We start from the raw sequence: 27661 nt of genomic DNA on the forward strand, positions 1-27661 counted from the left end.
ACTAGGGACCTGAGAGAGCACACTTGGTGTGCTCCCTTCCCGTCACGGTTTTCTTCTGCCAGCAGGTATAGCTCTCAGGCCAGTGTAGCCCCTGGGCCTGGGATGGCTCGGCATATGGCCCACGGAAGCTGTGATTCTCCAGCTGTGACCCCTGGGCTTGCTCCCTTTTGCAACACAGCAACTATAGCCTTGTTCTGCATCTTCAGAACCAAGCATCTGTGTTTCAGGCTCCTCTACAAGATTCCGGAGGCATTGGCTTTTGCCATCCTGGCCCCAGAATCAAGCTGAGGTGCCAAAGGCCTAGGGAGAATCAGAGTTCCAAGACATGCCTGGAATAACTAGTGTGGGTCCAAGATTTAGGTTCCATTTTTTAAAAAATAAAAATATTTAAAAGTTACAACGTCTTGAAAATTGAAGAGTATACACTTTTTAATTAGGAAAAAATCATCAGGCTGGAGATACATCCTCATTAAAAATAATGCTCTGTTTTATCAACCAGCAAATTTACTGGACTAGTGGGTACCCAGTACAAGTCGAGAGAAAGGCATGAACCCCAACTAAAATTTGCTACCAAACTTGCCAAACATACACTTTAGCTCACACAACTGATTTAAAAAAATTTTTTTTGTCATTTAAAGAGATGACAAATTTTGAGGCCAAGTTAGTTGGTTTGAATTTACTTTGAAGATGCTTTCCCAATAGATTGCTGAGAAGACAAAATCACACTATTAATTAACTTTAAAACAAACCTTGGTCGACTTCTGCCATTTCCCTCAGTGTGGACCTCTATGGGCAATGTTCGTTTGGTGATGATGGGAGTGATTTAATATGCAAGGGGAAACTGCTGACATTTTTAATTATTAGAAGGAAGGTAAGTCACAAGCAGAATTCTCTGGAGACTTATACACGGCTATGTTGAGGGCTTCCAGCTTAGGTTCATTAAAACGCTGGTTAATCTAGTCATAAACTGAGTGAGTTTATCCAAATGTCAGTGTGGCTGATTCTCACCACTCTCCTACTCTCCTGAAAATAAAACTAGTCCGTTGATGGAATTCATTGCTGGTTTCAACTCTGGGATGACAGTCTCCCAGAGACTGTCCTACATCTCATGGAGAAAGGCAAGAAGATGAAATATATGGATCTAGCTAGTATTTTAAATGGCTTTACAGTGGTCTCAAAACAGATACACACCACCTGTTAGCTGGGGTGCTTTTAAAAAATGGTGGCTTGGAGTTCCCATTGTGGCGCAGAATCCAACTAGGAACCATGAGGTTGTGGGTTTGATCCCTGGCCTCACTCAGTGGGTTAAGGATCTGGTGTTGCCGTGAACTGTGATATAGGTTGTAGACGTGGCTTGGATCCCACGTTGCTGTGGCTGTGGTGTAGGCCGGCGGCTACAGCTCTGATTAGACTCCCTAGCCTGGGAACCTCCATGTGCTGAGGGTGTGGCCATAGAAAAGACCCCAAAAAAAAAAGGTGGTTCCCAGCTCCATGGAGCCAGACTCTGGGCGTGGGGCCTGGGCATTGGTATTAGGCATGCTGCATGATTCTGATCATGTGGCCAGGACGAAGAACCACTGCCTTAGAGTGCTCATTCTATTAATGTCTCAAAAAGCTTAAACCTTCCAATTAGAAAATGTCAAAAGCCAGCTCACCAGACAAGGTGCCAAAACACGGGGTTAATCTGAATCTTTACTTTGCCCAGGTATTCTGATTTAGACTGGGCATTTTGGCTGCCACAGGCCCCTTACCTCAGTTTGGTATGTCCTGTTTGGCTGGAGAAAGCCTAATCTTTCTGAACCTTCCTCTTGCCAAAGTTTGGTATCCGGTGTTGTCTACGGAGAGACGTTTCACATTTTTGAGTACGACCTAAGGAGAGAATACAGCATTTCGTCAGATCATGAATGAGGTTGAGGTGCTGAGGGCCTTGGAAATCCTATGATGTTAAGATCAGACCACTGGCTAGGTCGAACGTTACGGTATCACAATCAGCTCTGGGCAACATTGCTTTCAAATGAGATCTAACATAGATTCTTAAGATTGCTCGACTATGGTTTACCAAATGCAGGTGCTTTCTTTGGCTCTTTAAAATCTGGTTCGTAGACTACTTTTCAAATCCCACTGGGCATTAGTAGCTCTTTTGGGAGGAATGTTACCATCTAGTTCTATCTCAGGCAAGACCTTGAAACCCTTCTTACTTCCTAGTGGGTTGTCTGCAAAGGGAGACATCCCATCCTTCATTTCTCCTGTTGAGATGGAAAACAATCAGGTAATATTTTCTCAGCTTGCCAGTGTCAAATGCCCTCTGCAAGAGAAGGAAGTGCCCGGCACCCTCACCTCTACATAGCCTAGAGGACCTTCTTGGGAGTGAGGAGGGGAGGTGTACTGGACAGATGGGTCTCTTTGCATTCCTGTGACCCTGGCTTTTTTTCTCTTTTTGTTTCTTTCCTGAAGGACCTGGAACCACCAAGACATCCAAGCCCTCGGCAGTGCCTCCCGGCCCCCCTGTGTACTTGGACCTGTGCTATATTCCCAACCACAGCAATAGTAAGAACGTCGATGTTGAATTTTTCAAGAGAGTGAGGTCGTCCTACTACGTGGTGAGTGGGAATGACCCGGCTGCTGAGGAGCCCAGCCGGGCTGTCCTGGACGCCTTGTTGGAAGGGAAGGCTCAGTGGGGCAGCAACATGCAGGTAAGAGCTCCAGGACAGTGTCTGCACGGCACACGGAGCGGTGTCCAGAGGCAGAGGGTAGGAGGCCCGTTCAGTGAGACTTAGGACTGTGGATCACAGGAGGTAGATCTGCCACACCTGAAATAGCCTGAGGACAGAATGAGTTAACACACAAAAGATGGTCTGAAAGTATTCTTGTTAGCACCAACCACCACGGACTTGGCGGAAAGCCACATTACCTTCCTAAAGCATAATTCATTTCTCTGCAAAGTGGGCCCAAGACTACTTACCCTTCACCCTAATCTACCAAGAATATTAACCAGAGTAACCAAGTGGTAGGTAATATTCCCATGTAAGAGTGGATAAGTTAGCGTCTTTACTCCTTTGTCCTTCGCAAGTAGGCCAGAGCTAGGAATGTGGCCATTTAGAAAATAAGCTGTCCATGTGAGATTCTGCAGGGGGGCCACTGCTGAAAAAAGTGGTCCCCAGTAGGGCATGCCAGCTCCCAAACATCCTAACTGGCCACAAACCACTCTTACTTTAGCTGTGATTTCTGCTTATCTAAGTTTTATTATGGTTTATGTATAGTCATCTAGTAAACTGTGCATAGCATTAAATGGAAATACTCATTTCATCATATGAAACCTAATGAGAAGCACCCAGTGACCTCTTCCTGAATACTAGATGGAATTTTTGCTGTTCAAGCCCGTATCTATCCACCTACCCCTCCCACTCCATGTCCCCAGTCACACACACAAATTAAAGGCACAAATCTTGGGAGTTCCTGTTGTGGCTCAGCGGGTTAAGAACTTGACTGGTATCCATAAGGATATGGGTTCAACCCCTGACCTCGCCTGTGGGTTAAGGATCTGGTATTGCCACAAGCTGCAGTGTAGGTCATGGATGTGGCTGTGATGTAGGCCAGCAGCTGCCGCTCTGATTTGACTCCTAGCCTGGGAACCTCCATATGCTTTGGTGTGGCCCTTTAAAAAAAAAAAAAGAAAGATACAAATCTTTGTTCTCAGGATGAAATTAGTTACAAGCAATCAGTTTCAATAATAACTAAAGCACCTTGGATTAAATATGCAATATCTTTAATGTAAAACTGACCAGTTGTGTTAAAGGAAATACTTCTTTTAACACTAAGGAATTGAAAAACCAGTGACTATACAGATTGCCAGAAGACACATGAAAAGATGCTCAACACCGCTAATTATTAGAGAAATGCAAATCAAAATACAGTGAGGTATCACCTCACGCTAGTCAGAATGACATGGAAGCAACCTAAATGTCCATCAACAGAGGCCTGGGTAAAAGAGATGGGGTACGTACGCACAAAGGAGTATTACTCAATCATAAAAAAATGATGTCATGCCATTTGCGGCAAGATGAATGGACCTAGAAATACCAAACTAAATGATGTAAGACAGGACAAATGTCACATAAGATCACTATTATGTGGAAGCTAACAAAACATGATACAAAAGAACTTATAAAGATTCAAAGATTTTAAAACCAAATTCATGCTTACCAAAGGGGAAATGTGGGGCAGGAGGGATAAATTAGGGGGTTGTGACTGACATTTAATACACAGCACTGCACCTAAAATAGAGAGGAAACAAGACCTGTTGTCTAGCACAGGGCAGTCTACTCACTACTGTGTAAAAACCTAAATGGGAAAAGAATCTGAAAAAAGAATGGATATATATACATAACTGATTTACTTTGCTGTATACTTCAAACTCACACAACTTTCTAAGTCAACTATACTCAGATAAAATTTATTTAAATAAAAAACCCAGTGACTAATTAATACGGATGAACTAATTGACAAATCATGCGTTGCTTTTGATTCCAGTCTTTAGTTCCCCCAGAAAAACTAATTTTTTTACAGCTTTATTCTGGGTCCTAGAAAGTAGAAATTGAAACGTCCTTTGAATTTCTTAAGGACAGTAGAAGAGTTTCCTCCTTCCCCTTCTTTTTTCCAGTGGTCTCATTAATACCTTATTGTTGTCCTGTTTTGTCTTTCATCTGACTTCTGGTTCTGTGCTTAAGCAGCTGTTTTCTCACCCCTTGCAGGTGACCCTGATCCCGACTCATGACTCGGAGGTGATGAGGGAATGGTATCAGGAGACCCATGAGAAACAGCAGGACCTCAACATCATGGTTTTAGCAAGCAGCAGCACCGTGGTTATGCAAGACGAATCCTTTCCTGCATGTAAGATCGAACTGTAACCACCAAGGCCAGCCACACCACAGGATTTGAACTTTGTTTCCAGAAATTCTTCAATTTGAAACCACCTTTTCTAAAACAGTCAATTCATCTAAATAAGTCACTGAACTGTTACCTGCCAAACGCTATACTGTGTCCTGGTGATACAAGTCACTACCATTTCTCAGTTTTTGCTGAATGCTAAGGGAAGTAACAGTATTCCCACACTAGGGTTCAAGTTACTGCAAAATTACCTACCCCAGTTCATCTCTGCTGGACATTTGGAAACCATGCACTAGCAAACCCAACTGACTTCTGCTAGGTAGAGGCATTTGTCTTAGAGAGAGAGAGGAAGAGAGAGAGCGCGTGCGCACAAAAGAGAGGGGACGCAGGACAGAGAAAGAGAGAGAGAATGAGAAAGAAAAAGGAATGCGAGAGAAAGAGACGTAATGGTAGAGAGTGCTGGTGAGCTACCCAGAGAGAGCGAGAGAGCGGGGTGGGGTCAGGAGGAGAAGATAACCAACAGTTAGGTCTGCATTTTCTGTCTGTACTCTGGAGTCGGCATAGGCCACGTTTGCAACTTGTGTCAGCTTGAGTCATCAGAGAGGGTCTTAATGGTCGAAAACGAGTTGGCTGGAAGAAAACAGAACAGAACTTGTTAAGAGGGCATGTGAGATTTTTTCACGCCTTAATTAAGCTCCTTCAGTTTAAAGGCCGCACACTGACATAGCATAGCAAGTGTAGACTGGGCACGCAAGCGTTTGAACCCCATTCAGAACTCTCAGACTCTTCAGACACACAAGTAGATTGATCTAAGGCATGCTCCCAGCATCTGTGCACCCAGTTAGTCCACTCGGAGTCCATTAACCTGCATGCGGAGACACCCAAGTCCACCCCAATTAACAAGCAAATACCAAAGCAGTTGGGAGTACAAAGGGTAGACAATTTGCCTTAGAAAGTGACTTGAATGTACAAAGATACTTGATGCACTTATTTTTTAATGTGAGACAGCAAGTTTATAAAACATCCGTGTAGGATTATAGATACTCCAGTTAAAGGAGCATGTGTGTGCGCGTGGGAGGGGTACTAGGAGCTGACCTGATTGGTGCAACAGTTTGATGCTGAGCACTGCATGTTAAATACCACCTCAGGCCCCTCAGCCAAACAGGTTGAGCCTTTCGTAGCTTCTTTACTACTGCAAGTTCAAGATGGAAATGGCTTCTGTGATCAGAACTGGGAAAACAGTAAATCTTAACGGTGGAAGAGCTTCTCAGCAAGTGTACAGTATTTACCTTCCTTTGTCTTACATTGGCGCTTTTTTTTTTAATTTTCCATTAATTTCAGCATAATTATGGGAACAAGTGTACAGAAGAATTTTTTTTTTTTTTTAGATATGTGAGAACTTTTCATAGATGAACTTTTTAACAAATGTTTTCATTTACAGGAAAATGCAAAGAAAATTTTCAAGTGACCGCCTTCTTTTTTTTTTAAGTGTTTCATAAGACAAAAAAATGAATAATGTTTTTTGAAGTTCTAGTGAGAGTGAAGTCTGATATTGCAGTAATAATATTTATAAAAAGCCCATCACTACCAGGAATAGTGATACCTCCCACCCCTTAATTTCCATAACAGAAATCTGAGCATGTGCTATTTGAGAGTTGGGGGGAGAATGGCTACTTTTCCAGGCTTTTACAAGCATAGCACCCACTGGTTTCCTACATACTTCTTTCAGGATCTTCAACCATGAGGTAAAAGAGCCAAGACAAGTTCAAAGAACCTTAGCAAAAATTTGCTTTGGGATTTTCTTTTCTGGAAAAAAAAAAATAATAATAAAGGAAAAATACACTGAAAGCAAGTGAATTCCCAACTCGTACGATTCATCACGTAGAGTTCAAAGATCATTTCCATCATTTTCGTCATCCAACTATGAACCTGGGAAGCCAGATCATGATTAAAACCGACACCAAGATTCGAGTTGCAGATCCACGCACCCAGTGTTCAGATGTGGCAAACTTCTCAGTGACAGCTGTGCTGGGCTCTGTCGCGTTGCGTCTCCTGCAGACTCTAAGATCTACGGAGTAGTCAACAATCACCTCGTTTTATTTCCTATGTTAGTTATTTATTTCAGAATTAACATTTTCGTTTATTTTTGTCTGATAAGTGTGTGTTTTGCACTGCTAACTACTATGAGGGTTTAAACAATGCTTCTTCCAGGTCCCTTCACTGAGGATCTAATGCAGTCTACTTAATGCTGTGAATTACATTTTTCAAATGTTTAATTTTTTAAAAAAGTTAATATTCTATTTTTTTTTAGGCTTCTCTAGAAATGCAGCTTTATTTATTGCCCTGTTTCTTTGAAATCCTTAAGACCACCACAATGATTAAGGGTACAAAAAAAGGAGCACATGATGGAAAACTCATTGTGACAAAAATGGATTTCAGTGAGTATAAAGTCATCTACTTCAAACATATCTTATGAGACAACCTAAGATACTCCAGATAATTATTGAATGATTAGTTGTTAAGTTGGTTCACATAATGCATTCATTGGAAGAGAAACAGATTTCCAGCCTTCTTGCCAAATCCAGACCTCTGGTTGATTTTTCTTTGATAGAAGATGGAATTATTTTCTAATTTCCCAAATTAAATTTATTTAGCATGTACATTATTTTAAGAAAAAACCAAACATTTGAGGAGAATTATAGCCAGAATTCAATTATAACCATTCTATTCCCACTCCTTTTTTAATTTTTTCTCTTGTCTTTTGCTCTGGAATTTAATGGAAAAAAAAGATATACAAAAGCTGTCACTGGTCAGCTGGCTCTTTTTCCTATGAAATACATCAGTACCTTTCTCCATCCATTGTTCTCAGCGATGACCACGGAGCCTGAATATAACAGGAAAACCAACATTTACATAACGGGTTGCTCCTGTCCTTCCACACACCTTTCCTACCTGTGTGACTAACCTAATTTTGCTAGTTCCATAAATACACAATTAGTTTAGTAAACAAGCCATCGCAGTGTACCATGTACAGTTCATGGTGAGAGCTAAAGATGGACACAGACTTCTAGGAGCTTTATTCATGCTGATTACTTAATCCAATTGTATAGATTGAATATTTGAATATTGAGTGGAAGGAATTTACACTCTGTTTAAGTGATGGGATTCCATCAAGATAGCACTCATGATCATGACCTTTTTGGTAGTGTTCTTAAACAAAATTCTACAGACTAAATGTTAGAGATGATCCTGCATTTTCAATTTTAACTAATTCTATGCCCTTTCTTAAAACCCAACCCCTGTGCATGCTTTCTCAGTCTTGTGGTGGGACTGGATACAATGACTGACCCTCCCCCACTCTTGCCCCCTGCCCCCACCCTTAAATGCCATTTTCCATGGAGTTCAAAAAAAAAATTTTTTTTTTCCTTTACCTTACATATCATAGTGAATGGTTTCCCCAGTGTATATGAATGTTTTAAGTGTCTCCAATAGCTTATACAGTTTAGGGGCTTTCCGATACCCATTTAATAAGATTTAATCATTTGCTAATGGAAATTTTACCACTTTCCATTTTTCCCTCTGTCACCAAATTTCAGCTCTTAGGAGCTGCTCTACAATTCTGAAATTGCTTTTCTTGCCTCTCTTTAGTCACTTGTCACAGGAGGTTCCTGCTCAGTAATGATATTGTGAGTTAGATTAATAACTTTTTTTGCACTTCGGATTTAGAAAAAAAGATCCTGTTTCCATTTGAAAGGAACTGTATGTAAGCTTTTATCTTTTAACCAACTGAACAACACACCAAAAGCAGCCTAGGGATGAGCATTTCCTTGAGAGCAATTAGGTTATTCACCTGGTATAAAAAAAAAAAAACCTATTTACTATGAAAAAAAAAAATCTGTGACTTTATTGATTTAAAAGACAGCATCAAAAACTGAAACGGAAGGGAAAAAAAATAGCTTCTCTGCACTCATTTGGAGCTCCCCAAAAAGGAGCCATCGTGATGGAGCATCAAGACTGGGCTGCCCTTCAGAGAACATACTGCAGCGCTGGAGTCCTGCTTACCGCGCTGCCTGCAGCCCTTCTCCTTCCGGCCTGGAAGGAAGTCCTCTTGAGCCTCCCTGAGAAGCACCTCCCACTCCTCTCTCTTGTTCTGAATGGTGTTTGTGTCAGTCTGCAGCTGTGTATGGTATTATGTCTTATAATCCTGCATCACTTCTATCCAGTCATATCTAATGTAGAAAATTAGTTTCCAGTGAAAGTAATATGTAGTGCTTTTATGATATTTGTGTGCAATATCCCCTCTTCCATTGAGGATATTTGATGTAAAAGAAAAAAAAAAAAACCTCAGTTCCACAATAAAAATACAAAAGTGGCAAAAGTTGTGTGTGCTGTGCTGTTTTTCACTGTGTTACTGAGTTGGGTGCATTGGGAGCTGGGGTTTCCCTCTCACAGAGGCGGGGGTTGGGGGGGAACTTAATTCAAAGGGGAGATTGTATGCTTTTCAGAGTGGGCTCTCTGGCTTCTGGGAAGCTGCTGAGAAGGCCCTGCTGCTATTTCTACAGCTGGTGTCTTGTTAGCCAAGCCCTAGAAAACCCTGGGGTCTAAAAAACGAAACTGGAAGATCAGAGAAAGAGACAGTTGAAATTATTGCTTAAAAAGAAAACAAAGAGCAGTGTAGCTGAAGGAGGCTATTGGGAGGGTTTCCTACTAAATCACAATATAAACAAAAGCAAGGTTTTAATCCTACCTCTGCGACACTCAGCTGTGTGACCTCTGTCTAATCAGTTCCTTTTCTGATTAGACAGTAAAGGAACTGGATGGGCCCTCCCAAGGCTGACTTTCTGGGGCTCTACAAAGCCATTGTACTCCAAAACCTTATCTCCTTCTTGGTTTCTTGCTCAGTTACAGAATAAAATTCTATATAACTAACAAAATATGTTGTGGATTTGATTCACACCTAGGAACTAAAAGTTGTTTAGGAAAAGTGATATAAATAATTTTAAAAATGGAGAATTCCCTAAAGTCACTCAGTGATTATTGTACCTTTATACTAAGCAGTGGGTAAGCCTGTGGAAATTTAAAGGTGAACAAACACAAGTGCTGCTCTAACTGAACGTGGTGGCGGGAGCACCCAAAATCCGAGAGTGAGTTTAGGTGAAAATAGGAAAAGCACCAGAAGTGATGAATAAACTGAGACCTGGTGTGTGTGCTTTAAACAAAGCAAATCCCAGGCAGAGGCAACAGGTGGCATGCAGGCTCAGGGGATGATGGGAAGCCCAGACTGCCCAGAATGGCAGAGGATACAGTGGGAGGCCTGGCACCTCAGTTCCCTCCACAGTAGATGAGCCCAGAGTGCTCAAGAGACTTGCAGTACCTGGTCCTGTCTGTCTTCAGAGAGGGTCTTTTGGCCTCTACAACCCACTGCAGCCTGACTGGAGTCATGATGGTGTCTGTCACATACACTCCTTTTGATCTTACACTGGGCCTCCAAGCCGTGGGGCTTGGTTGACGGGTGCCATGAGAAGTCACTATTTGCCAGAAGGGATTCTGAAATTCCTCTAGAAGTGAAAGGGTTGAGCATGTGAGAACTCAGGGTGGGAAATCATTTCCAAGAGATGTTCATTACATCTATCAGATAAAACTTAAATAAGTTGTTTTCTATTCCACTGCCAAACTACTCAGTTCCAAGAAGTCTTTCTGGCCTGAACCTAGGGTAACCAACCACCCCGGTTCACCCAGGATGGCCCTGGTTTAAGCTCAGCCCAAGTCCCATGTCCCGGAGATCCCTCAGCCCCCGATATCCCTCAGCCCCTTGTAGTTGGTCACCCTACCTGCACCCATCCACGTATTTCTGTCTCACCTCTTCCAGGCGGAGGACAGCAGAGATGACAGAAGTTTGTCCCCTCCGAGGTGGTCCTTTTCCTTCTCTACCTTGAACGTAGCGTTTCTTCAGTTTCGTTTTCCCTACCTTGCCCGCAAATTGACCAAGGTCTGTTAAGGTACTATGACTACATTTTCTTTTTCTTCATAAAAGTATTGCTCATTCTAAATGCTTCTCTGTGTCCCTGTAATGATCTTCCAACATGCTCTTGACTCATGAATTCTTGGTCTCTTGCATAATCCTGGATCCCACCATTTCCTCTTTGTTCTTATATTTCACATTGCTGGACCCACATAGGCAGATTGAGTTTTAATCACCGTCAATTCCTTTAATATGAGAAGTTCTTCTGGCTAATTCTCTGGGGTTGCCGACAATGTTTTCACAGATGATAGAGAATCGTAATGAGGCCTCTTTCATGGGGTAATAGCCCCATAAAAATCAGCCCAGTCCTAGTTCTTGGTTTCAGCTTAGGTTACATCATGCCACCCAGTGCTCCAAAACTTCAAACGGGTTCTCATCTCCAAGTAAAAGCCAGTGTTCTTACTGATGGGCTAGGGGCCTTCACTGCCAGTCCTTTCCTTGATCCTCGTCTCCCTGGCCTCCACTCCTGCTTTTCTCCACCTTCCATGTTCTGTTCTGGCCATACCAGCCTTGCTACCCCTCACATGCTCCAGCCGTGCTTCCCTCCAGGGCTCGGTGCTGGAGCCTTTGTCTACCAGGTGTTTCCCCAGGTGACTGCATCATCTTCAACTCCCCCATGGGTCATCTTCTCAGGAAGGTCTCCCCTACCCTACCACCCTGTTAGTATGCAACCCCACCACTTAATAGTGCTCTCTTTTCCTTGTTTTGTCTCCATATCACATGATCACCACGTGACATAAATTATTATGTCTCCTTCCGTAGTCTAGAAACACTGAGGGAAGGGCTTGGTCTGTTTTGTTTCCTTCTGTATCCTCAGTGATGTTTAAAACCATTTCTGACACATGCTAGATGTTCAATAAGTATCTGTTGAATGATTAAACAAATGAATGACTGTACTTAGTCTCATGTTAGCACAGTGATTATACGGTGTCGTTGTTTGAAAGGGGGTCTAGAACCTGAAAAACTTGGGTTCTAGCACTGTTCTTGCCATTTATTAATTATGCGGCTCTATGCTAGTCACTAAATCTCATTTTTCTCCTTTGTCATATGAGGGTAATATTCCCTGCCCTACAGGATTAGAAAGCATTTATTTAACCAGGCAGGATTAAATTAGTCAGGAACGGGCATTCACAAAGAGGAGTTGTTAAATCTAAATTTGTGTCATCAGGACGGATACATGATTGCACATAAGCCAGAGCCTGGAAAACACTGACGCCCAGCAGTGGCTCCGCATACTGTCATTGGAGGGAATTTCTAATGTGCATTCGTGCCTATTCTATTCCACATACTATCTTAAGCATATTAACCTCAGAGGGGGTTTTAAGAATTAAAATGCTGAACTCTGCCGAGATGAAGCCTCAAGTAAACCAAAAAAAAGCAAGCAAAGTCTCTTACCACTCACTGGGTGTATCAGAGGATATAATATTCTTTTCTAAGTCGTTTATAAATCTTCCCCAAAGTTCTTGATCTAGCATTTAAAGCCCATAATGGAATTTATTTTCAGATTTTTTTTTTGTAAGAATAAACCGTTTTCTGGAGTTCCCGTCGTGGCGCAGTGGTTAACGAATCCGACTAGGAACCATGAGGTTGCGGGTTTGATCCCTGCCCCTTGCTCAATGGGTTGACGATCCAGCGTTGCCGTGAGCTGTGGTGTAGGTTGCAGATGCGGCTCAGATCCCGCGATGCTGTGGCTCTGGCGTAGGCCGGTGGCTACAGCTCCGTTAGACCCCTAGCCTGGGAACCTCCATATGCCGTGGGAGCGGCCCAAGAAATGGCAAAAAGACAAAAAAAAAAAAAAAAAAAAAAAGAATAAACCGTTTTCTGAACATGTCCAGCTCAGAAGAGCTGGAATCCTCACATTCAGGCATAATAAACACAGAGCCTAAGTGTCACAGTTTTGTTCTGAAGAGTGATCCCTCTGGTAATTGCCACAATCTCCAAGGCACTGCCACCATCCTTTTCTTGGACTTCCTCATTACCGTATAGGTAATAACATCCGCACAGAAGCATGCAATGTCAGCACAAGGCCAAATTAACAGGGAAAGAAAACGTTCTTTTCAAGGGAAGCTGTTATTTTAGATTATATAAGCAACTTTCCTGACGTAACTGTGTTTGTTGAAAGGCACTCCCCATTTTCTAAAGTAGGATTTAAAAATTTATCATTTTCGGTTTTAAAAGTTCCTTCGTTTCTGAAGGTTACGAACAGCATTTTAATGAAAATAGAATTACACCACATTTTCTGCTGTTATGATTCACTAAAGCCAAAGCCCTCTGAGCCCATCTCAGACTTCATCCCTTCCTCAGCCACAAAACTGGTACAATGGTGTCAGATTCAGCTGACTCACGTGAGGTCACACCAGTGCAGCTTCATTTGGAACTCAAGACTCCTGGTCCCAGCTACACACCCAGACAGCAAAGTCGCATAAATCATAGACAACCACGGACTGGGAGAAAATACCTGCAAACGATGTGACTGACAGGGGCTTAATTTCTAAAATAAATAACTCATACAGCTCAATAATAAAAATGCAAACAATCCAATCAAAAACTGGGCAGAAGATCTAAATAGACATTTCTCCAAAGAAGACAGACAAATGGCCATTAAGCATGTGAAAAGATGTGCAACATGGCCAATTCTTAGAGAAATGTACAGCAAAACTACAATGAGGTACCACCTCACACCAGTCAGAATGACTATCATTATTAAGTCCACAAATAATTAATGCTGTGAGGGTGTGGGAAAAAGGGAACATTCACATTGCTGGTGGGAATGTAAATTGGTGCAGCCACTATGGAAAACAGTATGGGGCTTCCTCAAAAAACTAAAAATAGAGTTACCGTATGGATCTAGCCATGCCCCTCCTGGGTATATACCTGGAGAAAACTCAAACTTGAAAAGATACACACACCCCAGTGTTCAACACAGCACTGTTTACAATAGCCAAGATGTGAAAGTAACAACTTAAATGTACATCAACAGATGAATGGATACAGAAGATGTGGTGTGTGTGTAATGGAATACTTCTCAGCCATAAAAAATGAAATAACATCATTTGTAGCAACGTGTATGGACCTAAGTGAAGTTAGAAAGATGAATGCCAGATGATATTACTTATATGTGTAATCTAAAATGTGATACAAATGAACTTATTTACAAAACAGAAACAGTCACAGACATAGAAAACAAACTGAAGGTTACCAAGCGGGGGCAGTGGGGGGGGGGGAGATAAATAAGGAATGTGGGATTAGCAGATACAAACTACTATATATAATAAAATAGATGACCAACAAGGTCCTACTGTATAGCACAGGGAACCCTATTCAGTATAATAAACTATAATGGAAAATAATATGATAAATCATACACACACACACTATATATAAACTTGACACTACTGACATTTTGACCAGACAGTTCTTTGTGACGGGGGCTGCCTTGCGCCCCGTAAGAGGTTTAGCAGCACCCCTGGACTCAATAGATGCTACTGCATTCAGAGTGAAAAAGACGTTGACAAACTAGTTTTCAAGGTCTCTGACTACTTACATGTATCTGACATCCACAGCCAGCTAGAAGGTATACAAACAAAATGCAAAGTCCGGTGCCAAGACGACACAGGCCCCAGAGGGGAGAGTAAGTCATTTGTACCTCATCGTTGTTTTTTCTTTTCCCACCCTTTCTTCTTTCTTCTTCCTTTTTGGGGGTGGATGTGAGCTCTTCACTTCAGGCTAATTTAACGTCTCTTGAATGTCTACTTTACACAACTCCATGGGAAAAAAGAGGAGCCTCTCTTCTCCAGGACAGCTTGGCCCAGACCCATGTGACTAAGTCAAGCACAGAGCAGGGGTGATGAGTTCCCTTCATTAGAGCTTTCCCAGCTCTGGGCTTGAAGGGCTCTTGCTGTGAACACCCACATCCACATCACTTTGTGTCTCCAGTGATGCCTTGTAGCTGTGCATTGACAGGTGGAAACATGCCTGCCTTCTCTCCCTCACTAGAACCTACGTTCTTTGAGGGTAGGGCCTATTGTTTACTGGACTGTAAACATGGCACTTAGTATGGTGCTCAGCACACAGAATGTGCCACACAAATGCTTGTGAGTGCAGGAACGCAGCGCCAGATCAGAGACAGACTGTCTGCTATAGCACCAAGCTTCTAAGGGGGCGGTCAGTGGTGCTAACAGGGCAGAGGGAAAAGGGTCATTGCAGATGATACACGTCACAGTTAGAGCTAAATTCTCAGGGTCTGATGGCTCCGGGAGGCAGTCCTTTCCCTGCCTCTTCCAGCTCTGGTGTTGGCTTGCGATCCTTGGCTTGCAGGTGTTCCACGCCATTCATGTAGCCATCCTCTCCCTGTGCGTCTTCACCTTCTGTTTGTGCGTCTATCTTTGTGTCCAAATTTTTAAAAATTTGATTAACTTTGTAAAGACCGTATTTCCAATGAAGGTCAGATTCTAAGGCACTGGGGTTAGGGCTCTAACCTTTTTTTTTTTTTTTTTTTGGTGGGGGAAGGACACGATGCAACATGCAACAGGTGGCTCCAAGGACATAGGTCCACAGACAGCAAGTGGGCCCGAGAAGAAATTAAAGATGCTAATGAGAGGGTTGTGGGATGGCCAACTGTAGGGGCCCAGGCTGTAAGGAAAGCAGTAAGGCCTGAATTCTAGAGATCAGAGGGGTGAGTGACAGGGTAAAGGCTAAGGGCTCAAAGGCAGTTAAGTGCAAGGAAGAGCTGGTTCCACAGGAGTTCTATGATGAAAGGGAAGGCTGGGACAATGAGACTTAAGGCTCTAAGATCCTGGATTAATCACACGAGGCTCGGTGGGGGTCTGGCTGTGACCATGGTAGGCCAGCTAGAGGGAAGATCTGGTACAGGGAAGGTCATCTCCAGAGGCCAGGGTGCCAACAGCAGTTTCTCTATCCACGTGGAAGAAATACAGGTGGCAGTGGTGAAACGGCCAAAGGGCAACGGGGGTCAGCTTCTGTGATCATCCAGGAAGGTGAGAGGCTATCCTATAGCTCAGGAGATGAGAGCCTGGGGGAAGGGCGGGAGATGGGTGAGGAAAGACTCCCAGAGCGGAGGGTTTGCGAGAGGGATGGAGACGCACGTGCGGAACTCCAAGGAGCGGGGAGCAGGAAAACTGCTGGGCAGCAGCACAGTGGAGGTGGTCTCTTCTGGTGAGGACTGGAAGCAAAGTGCGACAAGGACAGATGAGGAGGAGGAAGATGGAGGCAAAACCACAAGTAGAATTAGCAACCAGACACTTCTTGAATGATGGTCATTGAGCAAAAAGGCTCTTTTTGATGTATCTCAAATCCCCCTCTTGACATAGTAAGGGAGTGGCTGAAAAAGCCCTGCCATGGACCAACACCTGAGAACTGACTTTTGGTCATGACCCTCTCCCTAAGATAAGGCCCTGAGGGGATACTGTTCGCACCTGTGCATGGAGGTGACACGCAGGGCGAGGAGCAGTACGAAACTAACCTAACAGCACATGAGGTACAGCTTCAGCCTCCTCATTCGAAAATGGCTTAATAGATGCAAACTATTGCATTTGGAGTGGATAAGCAATGAGATCCTGCTGTACAGCACAGGGAACTATACCTAGTCACTTATGATGGAACGTGATGGAGGATAATGTGAGAAAAAGAATGTATCTATGTATTTGTGACTGGGTCACTATGCTGTACAGTAGAAAGTGACAGAACACTGTAAATAAACTATAATGGAAAAAATAAAAAGCATTATTAAAAAAATGGGAAAACAGTACCTACCTCATTCAGCTGCTGGAGTTGCTGGCGTCCAGCGAGTCCTCAAGAATGTTAGTGGTGGTGGTGGCTACTATCATTATAAATGCCACAGGCTACTGGGGAAGGAGGGTTGAAAATATGCTGCTCGAGATCACAGTAAGTATCATGAGGATGAGTCCCTACCTCTCCCTCCCTCCGCCCAAAGATGAAGACCACACCAAGATGATCCCAGAACATTTATTTCCACAGGTTCTTGATAAAAGAGCTCAACGCTGTGTAGAAATACACCACTACACCTAAGGGCAACATTACAGGGAAACGTCAGAGGGGAGTTCTGCGCCTCCAGACGGTTTCACAATCATGCATCTCTCCTCTGCACTGCAAGCCCCACCCCATCCCTCATTTTCTCCAACTTCTAACTGGAACTTGTGTTGACAAGTTGTATGTGTGTACATGTGGATACACGGAAGGCTCCTTGACCTGACTGATGAGAAGCTGAGACAACGCTTGGTATAAAAGTTATCCCAACATGATGGGAAAGCCAGGCCAAAGTCTCTCCTCAGAAGCCCCTGCATTCTCAAAATGCCACTGGGGCCCCCCTGAAATTCAAAAGCCAGCAGGCCTTATGTTTGCTCCTGCACCGAACTTCCCACAGGTCAGTTCAGGAAGGGGAAGACGCAGGAAGAGGGGCAAGAGGGTGTGTGGGCACCCCCAACCCGCTTGGGCCGAGAGCTTGTGCAGAAGAGGAGACTGAGGGGACGAGATCTCAGGATGTGCAGCGGGTCTGGGCTGGGGACAGAAACCATTCCAAAGCTTGTGCTTAAGACCTGATTCTTCAACCACGGCATCATCATTGCTAAGGATTAGGGACTTTCCAAGTTCAAAATTGATTCCTGTCCCCCAGGAACTCCACCAGAAGCCTTGAGAGCCCTTACTTAGGGTATTTAGCTGGTAGCTTCAGACTGACTACTGGCCACTTCCGATGGGTCCACAGCCTTCTTGGCATCTGGGTGGGTGGTCACAGTGGCTGGACAGGTGGGACAGCATGGCCTGTACACCACAGGTGCTCCGCTTCAAGAAAAGGAGGCAGCTGAGTGACTATGAATCCTGCAGCAGGTCTGGTGAGGGTCCTGGGGTCCCCGAGCGGCCTGGTTAGGCAGATGCCTTGGCTGCTCTCCGAGCCTCGTAATCCTGCCTCGCCCTCTCCCTCTGCTCTTGTTCTCTCTGGATCAAACGTACGCGCTCCCCGTGCCACTGCTGCAGCCTCTGCTCATAGACGGCGATGTCTTCCGCTTCACAGGTGGGGAGCTGGGCCTTGGCGAGCTGGGTGCTCAGGGTCAGCAGGCTTTCTGACTCCACTTTGCCCAGAGCCTGCAGCTTAGAACGTAAAGCCTGGTGCAGACAAAGGGGGTGGGGAGGGGGGAAGATGTGGGAGAGGTAGGGAGGGGAAAAACACAAAGTGGAAGGGAGAAGAGGTAAGTCCCTTTCAAAATGGCCACACATTCTGCTCGCAGGAAAAGGTACTTCGTTGGGAGCCTGTCATGCTGCCTTTCATCCAGACACTGTTAGCTCTTGTGCTCTCCTCTCTCTCTCTTTTCCCAGCCCAGCAGTTCTGCTAAGATGTGCCGCATGTGATTTCCTCCCCTTCAAACAGGAAATGGAACTCCGTATGCTGTGATTCCCCGAGTAACCTGCTTTAAACCACAAAGACTACACAAGAAAAACCCTCCATTTCCACTCTGATCTGCGCCAAACTCCACGAACAAAGAACAGTGAGATGCAAACAAAATGGCAGAAGTAGGTGCTAAAATGGAGTAAGCCATCTACAGCTTTTCCTTTAGAATAACTGAGATAAATGCTTGCCTAACGAGTACTCCTTTCAACAGATGGCAATCACGTCAAGGCTTTCTCACTAATGGCATGCTAAACAGCTCCCATGAGTGCCTGCGCTATTATGAGCGTCCACCTGCTGTGCTTCAGGGCAGGTCAGCCTTGACACCCCTACTGCTTATGGCTCCATCTGAAATGGCAGCTCTGTGCGGCCGGTATTGTATTTCTGCAGAAGTAATGCACTAAAAACACTCATCTACTTAAGTGCTTCAAGATGTAGATCATCGGAGACCCACTTATGGCCCCAGATTTAGCATATACCACACACCCCATGTTCCACAAACAAATGCAATTCACTGGTGTAGGAGATGAGCCTGCTCCAATGGGGGGTGGGGGGCCTGGAAGGTGGGAGGGGCCTATGGGCTTCAAGGAGTGGCAGGGACCTAGTGTGACATGTCAGTCATATAAAAATGAGCCCCGAAAGATTACCTGGGTCTAACAAAAGTCGGGCACTGGGAAGAAAAGAAAGTGTAAAATGAAAATTATTTCTTTCTGATATCGCTTTCCACGTGGTTTGAGGCCAAGGAGACAGCTTTGGACACAGAATAAGGACTCAACTCTGGGTCAGCAAACTTGAGTTCAAACCCAAAGTCCAGGCACTTATAGGCCAGGTTTGCTCGGCCTTGGTGTCACAGGACACAAGAAGTACACTACCGACCACCCTGGGCTATGGTCAGGATGAATGAAATGCACTGGCACCGAACACACAGCCAGTAGTCCAGAAACACTGGTTTTTATTTTTTTGAATTAAAAAACAGAAGTTCTTATCGTGGTGCAGCAGAAAAGAATCCAGCTAGGAACCATAAGGGTGAGGGTTCAATCCCTGGCCTCGCTCAGTGGGTTAAGGATCCGGTGTTGCCGTGAGTGTGGTATAAGTTGAAGATGTGGTTGGGATCTGATGTTGCTGTGGCTGTGGTGTAGGCCGACAGCTGTAGCTCTGAGTCGATCCCTGGCCTGGGTGAGGCCCTAAAAAGCAAAAAAAAAAAAAAAAAAAAAAGCAGCCTTGGTGTCATAGAACACAAGAAGTGCACTATCTGGAAAAGTGAGGGCTGAGAATTTAATGTGGGCACAGATTTCTATTCTCTCAGATAAAATATAAAGGAAGCACGAGAAACTGCTAATTTTTAGGAGTGATGGGTGGACTTGGTCAATTCAAATATGCTGAATGATCATCTATGGGGCTAAGAAGAGTTTTGCTGTTTAGCTTCTCTAAATCTGCAAAATTAGGCAAGGTTAAAAGGAAAGAACAGGTATGTAAATTCTTAACCTACCTGCTCATACCCTGGAAACATCGATTAACCTTCCTTTCTCAGTTTTTAAATTATAAAAGAGGAAAGCTGATCAATGACCTTGTAGAAGCACTGGGAGAAACAGCTGCTAAAGGTACCAGCAGCCTCCTTAGGACACGGGAAATAGGTTTCCCACAGCTGGTTCAATATAATTACTGCAAAGATTTCAATGCAATAGTCTGGCCAAGGGTACATCCTTCTGTTCCAAAATGATACAACAGTTCAGGTGGGATGGACGGGAAGATTTTCTGCTTCACACAATGAATTCTCCTTTGGGCAATATATATCTATTTCTGCTAAATAGATCAGAAACAGAGCAAAGAAGAGGCCAAGGGTTTAAACTTTGAACATGGCTCTTCCTCCCTGACTTGGTCACAGAGCATTTTGGGATGTACAGGTGGAAGCTACCAAAGGCAGCTGGAGTGCTCGGGGCTGCCCTGAAAAGAAACCGTGGGAACCTGCTAACATCGTCCATGAAGGACAGAGAGCATTTCCAACGGCACTAGTGCACATTACAGAGCTGAGCAAAAGAAGCTGCTTGCATTTCATCTCCATCATATTCAAACGTGGCTTTGCAATTTTTTTTTTCCTTTAGGACTACACCCGAGGCATAGGGAAGTTCCCAGGCTAGGGGTTGAATCAGAGCTGCAGCTGCTGGCCCACAGCACAGCCACAGCAACTCTGGCGCCAAGCTGTGTCTGTGACCTACACCACAGCTCACAGGAACGCTGGACCCTTAACCCACTCAGTGAAGCCAGGGATTGAACTCAAATCCTTATGAATACTAGTAGGATTCTTAACCCAGGAACTCCCACGGCTTTGCAATTTCTACTTGGGTTTCTGGTGATCAAGAAGGTTCAGTGCAATATGGAGAAGTGACAGATCCTCTCCACTCAGGATTGAGTCAGGTGCTTGCTATGAAGAAGTAAGCTATTCCCCAACCCATCATGTACACTTCCGGGATGGGTGGGTAATGACATGCTGCCTTAGGGAACAAAACTGTGATCGATTCGCTCCAGCACAAAAAGGAGCATAAAAATTCTATTTGTTTCTTTTAAGACCACTTCCTGTGTCAAGCAATAAAAATGTGATTTTTGACGTCAGTCTTCAATGCCTTTGTGTGCGACAGTGATGCATGAAAGAACTGCCTGTCCGGCACCACAGCAGAGAAGCATGTTTACTGCACAGCTGAGGGGGGCTCAATTCAGCCACAACTCACCTCAAATCGTTCCAGGTACTGAGGAAGCTTGGACTGTTCAGTTTCCTCCACATCCAACTGCTCTACCAGTTCTTCTGACCTCTGGCTTTCCTCACCTTCCTGGGGCTGTTCCTCTGAAGTCCCCTGGGCCGGAGCAGTCACAGCCTTCAGCACTCTGTCCAGCACATCGAGCTGTGGAGCAGAAAGAGAGGCAGGGACTAAACATCCTGTGGCCCCGAAAGCAGAGTGGTTGGAGAAGGGAAGGAGGGGAAAACGGGGGTCTAAAGAATCGTGAAAAGAGTTCTCTTATCAAATTATAGGAAATAGAAATGGTTACACAATTTTACAATGGAAACATCCTGTTGCAAGGCATGGAACACTTAGTACAAAACAAATGAAATAAATAAGCAAGCTCAGATTTATCTACCTGAACCAGCGTGCTGGCTTTGATTTCACTTCTCATCAGCTCAGATTTATCTACGTGAACCAGCACATTGGCTTCGATTCCACTTCTAAGCAACCAAGAATTATGCTCAATGGGCACTGAAGTGCTTGCCCCCTCAACCCCCTCCCATATCTTTCTTCCTCATTTGGTTTGGAATTGGGAGAAAGGCAAAGAAAAACCACGAGAGACCGCAATCAACAACGGGCCATTCGGAACGCACAGTAATGCCTCTGAACCTAGGCAGGGCCCTCCTTCAGAGGAAGAGTTTACCTCATGGGGTATCCACAGGTTAGGGATCAAAGATCAGACAGGCATACGTGAGCTTTATTGTACAGGTGATTTCTAGGACTTAGAAAGTAATCAAGTTATAAAACAGAGGGTTTCCTTTTGTTCTGACCCCACTTCCCCTACCACTTCCATTTTGGGGCAACTTCCCTTGACCCACAGAAGGGTCAGCATCAGAGGTGGGGCAGAAACAACTTCAAAACCAGCATTAGACCCTGTATGGATACTGAGTAATTTCATCCACGTCACATCAGAACAAAAATCCAGAAACCACTCCAAGGCTTTTTAATGCCACTAACACATTATACCCAAAGCTGACACATACCCCATTCTTGCTGATATCTGAATCACATTCCTATTAAGTCGGAACACAAAGAATGCAAATACAGCTCAAACTGGAAGGAATATATTCCATAAAGCATTTATGTATAATTCTGTGCTTTCACTCACTAGCACTGACTCAGCAGGGCTAAAACATGGATATCTATTTAGAAATGTGTATGCTTTGTTATAAATGTCTGGCAGAGAATATAGCGATTCACAGGACATCAGGAAAAGGGGCCAGTACAGGAACCAGACCCTATAGCTCAAACAAAAGCCAAGGTGTGAGTTTTAGTGATCAGGGTCAAGGCAAAACAAAACAAATAAACAGCTTAAATTTAACTTTTACATCCTGTTAATGAAACAGCCAATAGCCTTCTAGGCCTCACTCTGAACAAAAGCTGCTTGGACAGGAATGAACAATGCAGTTGCCAGTCAGGTGTGAGGCTTGTCACATGGCTACTTTCCTGGAACCTGAGCTAAGTCTAGTAACTCTGTAGTGCCAAGAGCTGGAGGTGACCAAGAGGGATGAGCTTTGAGACTGGTGGGAAGTTAGTTTCCTAGCCAGGCAAAGTGAACGCCTTAGAGCTTTGAAAGGATCATCTGGTCCAGATCTCAGCATCATGCATTCACCACAGATGGTTTAATGGAAGGAACAATTGACAGGTAGTTAAGTCTCCCAGGGCTACATGAGGATACAGAAATGCTAAACATTAAAAATGAGGAGTTCCCTGGTAGCTTAGCAGCTAAGGACTTGGCACTGTCACTGCTATGATGTGGGCATGATGGCTGTCCTGAGAACTCGTGCACGCTGTGGGCTCAACACCCCTGCCCCCCACCACCCACCAAAAAAAGAAAGAGGGAGTGATCCCTGGCCTTGATCAGTAGGTTAGGGGCCCAGCGTTGCCTTGAGCTGTGGTGTAGGTTGCGGACTTGGCTTGGATCCCATGTTGCCGTGGCTATAGTGTAGGCCAGCAGCTGTAGCTCTGATTTGACCCCTAGCCTGGGAACTGCCATGTGCTGCAAGTGCGGCGCTAAAAGCAAAAAAAAAAAAAAAAGGACGAACGAACGAAGTCTTCAGCTCTCCTGAGCTCATACTGAGATTCTATTTGTGTGTGTTGGGGGGTGGACATTAAACATTATTTAATCTCAGGGGAGGGGAATTGTTTTTCCCCCAATGACCTCTAAAATCAACATTAATCTTATTTTCTAGTGCTTTTTGTAATACTGACAATGTATGCGGTTTTTCATTTCTTTTCAACTGAATAAGTACATGATTCTATAGAGATAAATTGGGGAGGGAGGGAGGACAATGAAAACAAATTTAAAGCTTAACTTGGGAGGAATGGGAGATGGCCAAGTCCCAGTGAAGCCAGGCTGGGGAACTTACCGCTTCTCCACACAGCTGTCCATCTTCTGGGGAGGAGGCCACCTTCTCCATCACTTGAAGGGCTCTGTGGAGGTAGCCTGGTTGCCAGAGCAGCGGCATGTTGCAGTACACAGCCCTCAGCCCTTGCTGCAATTCTACCTTCCCTGCAGCCAAAAAGAACAATGAAGATGGCTCAGCCGCGGCTTCCTGCTCTGCCTGAGACTGAGGACAGGAAAGCACAAAGGAACGGTCACTGGGCAGTGGCAGAAATGGAGAAGGACTGGTTCAAATCTATACCAAGAGCTTCACCCCAGCCAGTGAAGAGGACACTTCAGATGGATGATGGAAAATGTGGTAAAATTCAACACACTCTTGTCAATATAAAGCTGTGCCAACTTATTTTTCTTCTTTTTCAACTTGGACTGCTGGAGATTATCATGAGGAATATGACTCACAGGGCTGAGGGAAATTTAGAGAGGTTGCTACATCTGCCTCTTAAATGGAACTACCTTTGTAAAACAAGTCAAACGACCAAAATATTACTTTTGTTTCAAGAACAAAATCTTCCAAAGAAAAAGAAATCCTACAACTTTCTTACAGCGAAAATCTCGCCCACATCTGACAACGCCCCTGCCAGGAAACATTTGACATTTTTTAAAATGTTCCAAAACATCCCATTGATTGTCCTAACAGGAAAAAAGAAAAAAACGTGTATTACTTTGCTCTTCTTCCCTTTATTTGAGCTTCATCAGTACTTAAATCATATAGTCCTCCTCATCCTTTCGGATCTCAGGACATGAATGTTTGTGCTGGTTTGAGATATCAACACAAGTGGAGCTTAGGATGTGGCTGGCAGACAGCAGGGTCCCCAGATGGGGGCAGGGGCTGTCTCTGGATTCCTAGGGAACAGAAGTCCTCTCCACACTAATGACCGAAGTCACCTTGAGCTGCCAGCTCTTAAGTCCACCTTCACTTATCTTTCCCGGGAAGGAGGATTTGGGAAAGCTGTAGTGGGACATAAATAGACAAAGCTCATCAGGTGACAGCTAATTTTAGACCTTTAAGGTGCTTGGGGCTGGCTGCAGTCACGTTCTGGGAAGCTGCTTCTGTCGGAGGTGACTGAGGCTGCACAGCACATGATACCGTGATAGCAAAGAGCTTTGGATCTGATGCTGCCAGAACCAAAGCACCCAGGACTCTGCTCAAAACCAACAAGGTACCTATTTCTTAGCCCTGATAACTTTCTGGACAATCCATGCACTGTAACAGTCCTGAGCAGCTCACCTGAGGGCAAGGGCAAAAACATTTAAATCAAGAGCAAACGTAGATGGCAAATAAAGAGAAAATGATTTTTCAAAAGAGCAGTCAACTCTTTTGTCGGCCTGTCTAATAAATTCTGAAACTCCTCCGAGTCAGTTTCTATCAGAATTAGCCTCCAAGAATGCCGCACACATTTTGTCGGTGAAAATCAACTTGAAAAGCAGCCAAACTGGTCTAACTTGGATGATTTTCAGAAAACAAAGGTAATTATGTAAACACAATGTACGATCAGGAAAAGGTGCTTCTCAAACACCTATCTACTTAGGAGACCAAATGGAAGGGTAACGAAACAGTACCCAGCAAATAAAACTCTGCAAATTGGGACACACTTTACGCATGTTGAGGTTCAACGTTATTCGTCCAAGTTCCACACAACCCAGGTGCCGGGGCCACTCCTCACAAGGCTCTGCTCTCCCGGCTGAGTTCCATGTGACTGAGGCTCTAAAGCAAAGCCAGACCCCCTGCAGGGTACAGTCACACTGCACCAGTGAGTTCCCCTCCGCTCTCTCAGTGCTACTGGAAGTGCCCTCTGAGCATCTCTTCCCTCACCAGCAAACGATACCAAGGGTATGCAGTCATCACCAACTCTTAATTTCTTACCTCTTGGACTTTAGGTTTAAAGAGACAAAAAGATCTTCGTTACTGCAGTTGCCGTTGTGGCTCAGTGGTTAACAAATCCGACTAGGAACCATGCATGAGGTGGCGGGTTCGATCCCTGGCCTTGGTCAGTGGGTTAAGGATCCGGTGTTGCCGTGAGCTGTGGTGTAGGTTGCAGATGTGGCTCAGATGCCGCATTGCTGTGGCTGTGGCATAGGCTGGCGGCTACAGTTCTGATTAGACCCCTAGCCTGGGAACCTTCATATGCCGTGGCAGCAGCCCAAGAAATGGAAAAGAAAAGAAAAAAAGATCTTCGTTACTAATGGGAAAGATTCTATTGGCTGGTTTTCTCAAAAGAGGGCCAGATCTTTCCTTTCTTTATCCCTTCCTCATATTTGTTACCACTAAATATAAAAGACAACTGTCAGCGGAGTTCCCGTCGTGGCTCAGTGGAAACGAATCTGAGGAGGAATCCATGAGGATGCAGGTTTAATCCCTGGCCTTGTTCAGCGGGTTAAAGATCTGGCATTGCCATGAGCTGTGGTGTAGGTTATAGACATGGCTTGGATCCCACGTTGCTGTGGCGTAGGCCATCGGCTACAGCTCTGATTCAACCCCTAGCCTGGGAACCTCCATATGCCACGGGGTAGGCCCTAAAAATACAAGAAGAAGAAGAAAAAAAAGAAAGAATGCTGTCAGAACTAGTTCTCACGTGGGAGTTCCCATTGTGGCTCAGCGATAACAAACCCAACTAGTATCCATTAGAACGAGGGTTTGATCCCTGGCCTTGCTCAGTGGGTTAAGGAACTGAGTGTTGCTGTGGCTGTGGTGTAGGCCGGCAGCTGCAGCTCTGATTTGACTCCTAGCCTGGAACTTCCATATGCCTCAGGTGCAGCCCTAAAATTTAAAAAAAGACCTAGTTCTCACCTTGCCAGCAGTGACAGGTTTTAGAAGCTTCTTTACTGTCTTAGGTGATACCTCTAAGTCCATCAAGGTCTGGTGTTATGCTAAAAGGGAAAGCTGCATTGGAGTTCCATAGCAAGTTTAAATGAAATTACAATTTTATTGTGAAGCAGAAGAATGCATCAGTTCCATCCATGAAGAACCATGTTTGTAAGGACCACTCGCTTACCAAGAAGTGCATAGCCATACAGCTGGGAACTCAGCCCCACTGAGTTCTTTTGCTTTAGACCTGGGAGTAACAGGGATGCACCAAAGTTCCTCTCCTCTTCCCACTGCAACAGAATATACCAGGTCATGGTCCAGCCAGGCAATGCATACCATATGCAAAAATGTGGTTTTTCATGACACAGAGGAAAAAACAACACATTCTAACACTAAATAAAAGAAAGTAACAAAGCTAAAGATACATTATAATCCCAATTTTGCAAGCAAAAAATATTTAATTTTAATGAAAAATAGGGAATAGAAATGCCCTATATATGGAGTTCCCTCATGGCTCAGCGGGTTGAGGTCACTGCTATGGCTCTGGTTACAGCTGTGGTATGGGTTCGATCCCTGATCCAGGAACTTGCTCATGATGCTGAGTGCAGCCAAAAAAAAAAAAAAGAAATGCCTTACATGTTAACAAATTTCTGGGCAGTGAAATTATGAGCAATTTTGGTTTTCTTCTTTGTACTTTTCATTATTTTCCACATTTGGGGCAGTGAGTAAGAGTTCCTTTTACAATCAGTACACTCTAGATCAATGCTGCCTTGACACAATCAATAAGATTATCCATGCCGTCAGCCCTGTATTCACTGACATTGCTATGACATGGAGAAAACTTTCTGAATTTTAAACAGTTCAGAAATAAGACTCCTACTTTACAGTGTTAAAATAAATACAACTATTAGGCTGCTTTTAGATAGATTTATGCCTCTCAAAAATAAATTAGGCAATCAGAAACACTTAGTGATCATTTCTTTCAACCCAGGGTGCAAAATTACACTTTAATAAAAATTGAAGCCTTTGGAGACTTGGGGGAAAAAAAGGGCAAAAATACAAACATTGCTAAGGTTGCTGCAGACTAGCAACAGCTGTGACAGGCAGAGCGGGGTGCTCAATGGAAAGGCAGGCCTAAGGAGAGCCTTGACAATGCCCCCAGACAATGAAAGCTGTGATGGGATGGAGAGCACATGTCGTCAGCCTGAGCCTTTGTTCTGGGTTGGAAATAAAAAAGGCAAAGCTCAGGTAGCCCTGCACTGGTGGAAGAATGAACAAGCTGTGCGAGCTACAACTGCAGCCAGGTGTAAGCGAGGCACCCCAGGTGTTAATGGGCACCCGGACC

At 44.3% G+C, this 27661-nt stretch overlaps 2 protein-coding genes and 1 long non-coding RNA gene across 8 annotated transcripts in view; 1 reads left to right on the forward strand and 2 right to left on the reverse strand.

The window, feature by feature from the left end:
* The window catches only part of MAP1B (microtubule associated protein 1B), a 94038-nt gene extending 88752 nt beyond the window's left edge, over positions 1-5286 (forward strand). The window contains exons 6-7 of the mRNA XM_003134032.6: positions 2455-2693; positions 4752-5286. Coding sequence (XP_003134080.1) covers positions 2455-2693; positions 4752-4907 — 395 coding nt within the window. The 3' untranslated portion in view covers positions 4908-5286. The remainder of the gene's footprint in view (positions 1-2454; positions 2694-4751) is intronic.
* LOC146395604 (uncharacterized) lies at positions 1752-4947 on the reverse strand. The gene is made up of 3 exons (XR_014831520.1): positions 4676-4947; positions 4204-4274; positions 1752-2820 (listed from the first exon to the last, which is right to left on the reverse strand). It is a non-coding gene; the product is annotated as an uncharacterized LOC146395604 (long non-coding RNA).
* Positions 5287-6696: 1410 nt separating the features above from the next.
* Positions 6697-27661, reverse strand: part of MRPS27 (mitochondrial ribosomal protein S27) — a 106355-nt gene continuing 85390 nt past the window's right edge. For 3 of the 6 annotated variants that reach the window (XM_085002442.1, XM_085002443.1, XM_085002444.1), the window contains 4 exons: positions 26504-26606; positions 23476-23618; positions 21056-21226; positions 16879-18049 (listed from right to left, as the gene is read on the reverse strand). In XM_085002442.1, coding sequence (XP_084858568.1) covers positions 17810-18049; positions 21056-21226; positions 23476-23618; positions 26504-26606 — 657 coding nt within the window. In that variant the 3' untranslated portion in view covers positions 16879-17809. Of the gene's footprint in view, positions 10446-10747; positions 11774-14583; positions 16092-16681; positions 16774-16878; positions 18050-21055; positions 21227-23475; positions 23619-26503; positions 26607-27661 lie in introns of those variants that run through there. The other 3 variants (XR_014831509.1, XR_014831507.1, XR_014831508.1) reach the window with 3 other exon arrangements.

The sequence above is a fragment of the Sus scrofa genome, chromosome 16 (genome assembly GCF_054392235.1).
Source record: "Sus scrofa isolate SSC_HxYL_T2T_F1_AM1 chromosome 16, Sscrofa_HxYL_maternal_Yorkshire_Landrace_v2.0, whole genome shotgun sequence".
NCBI classification, from domain to species: Eukaryota; Metazoa; Chordata; class Mammalia; order Artiodactyla; family Suidae; genus Sus; species Sus scrofa.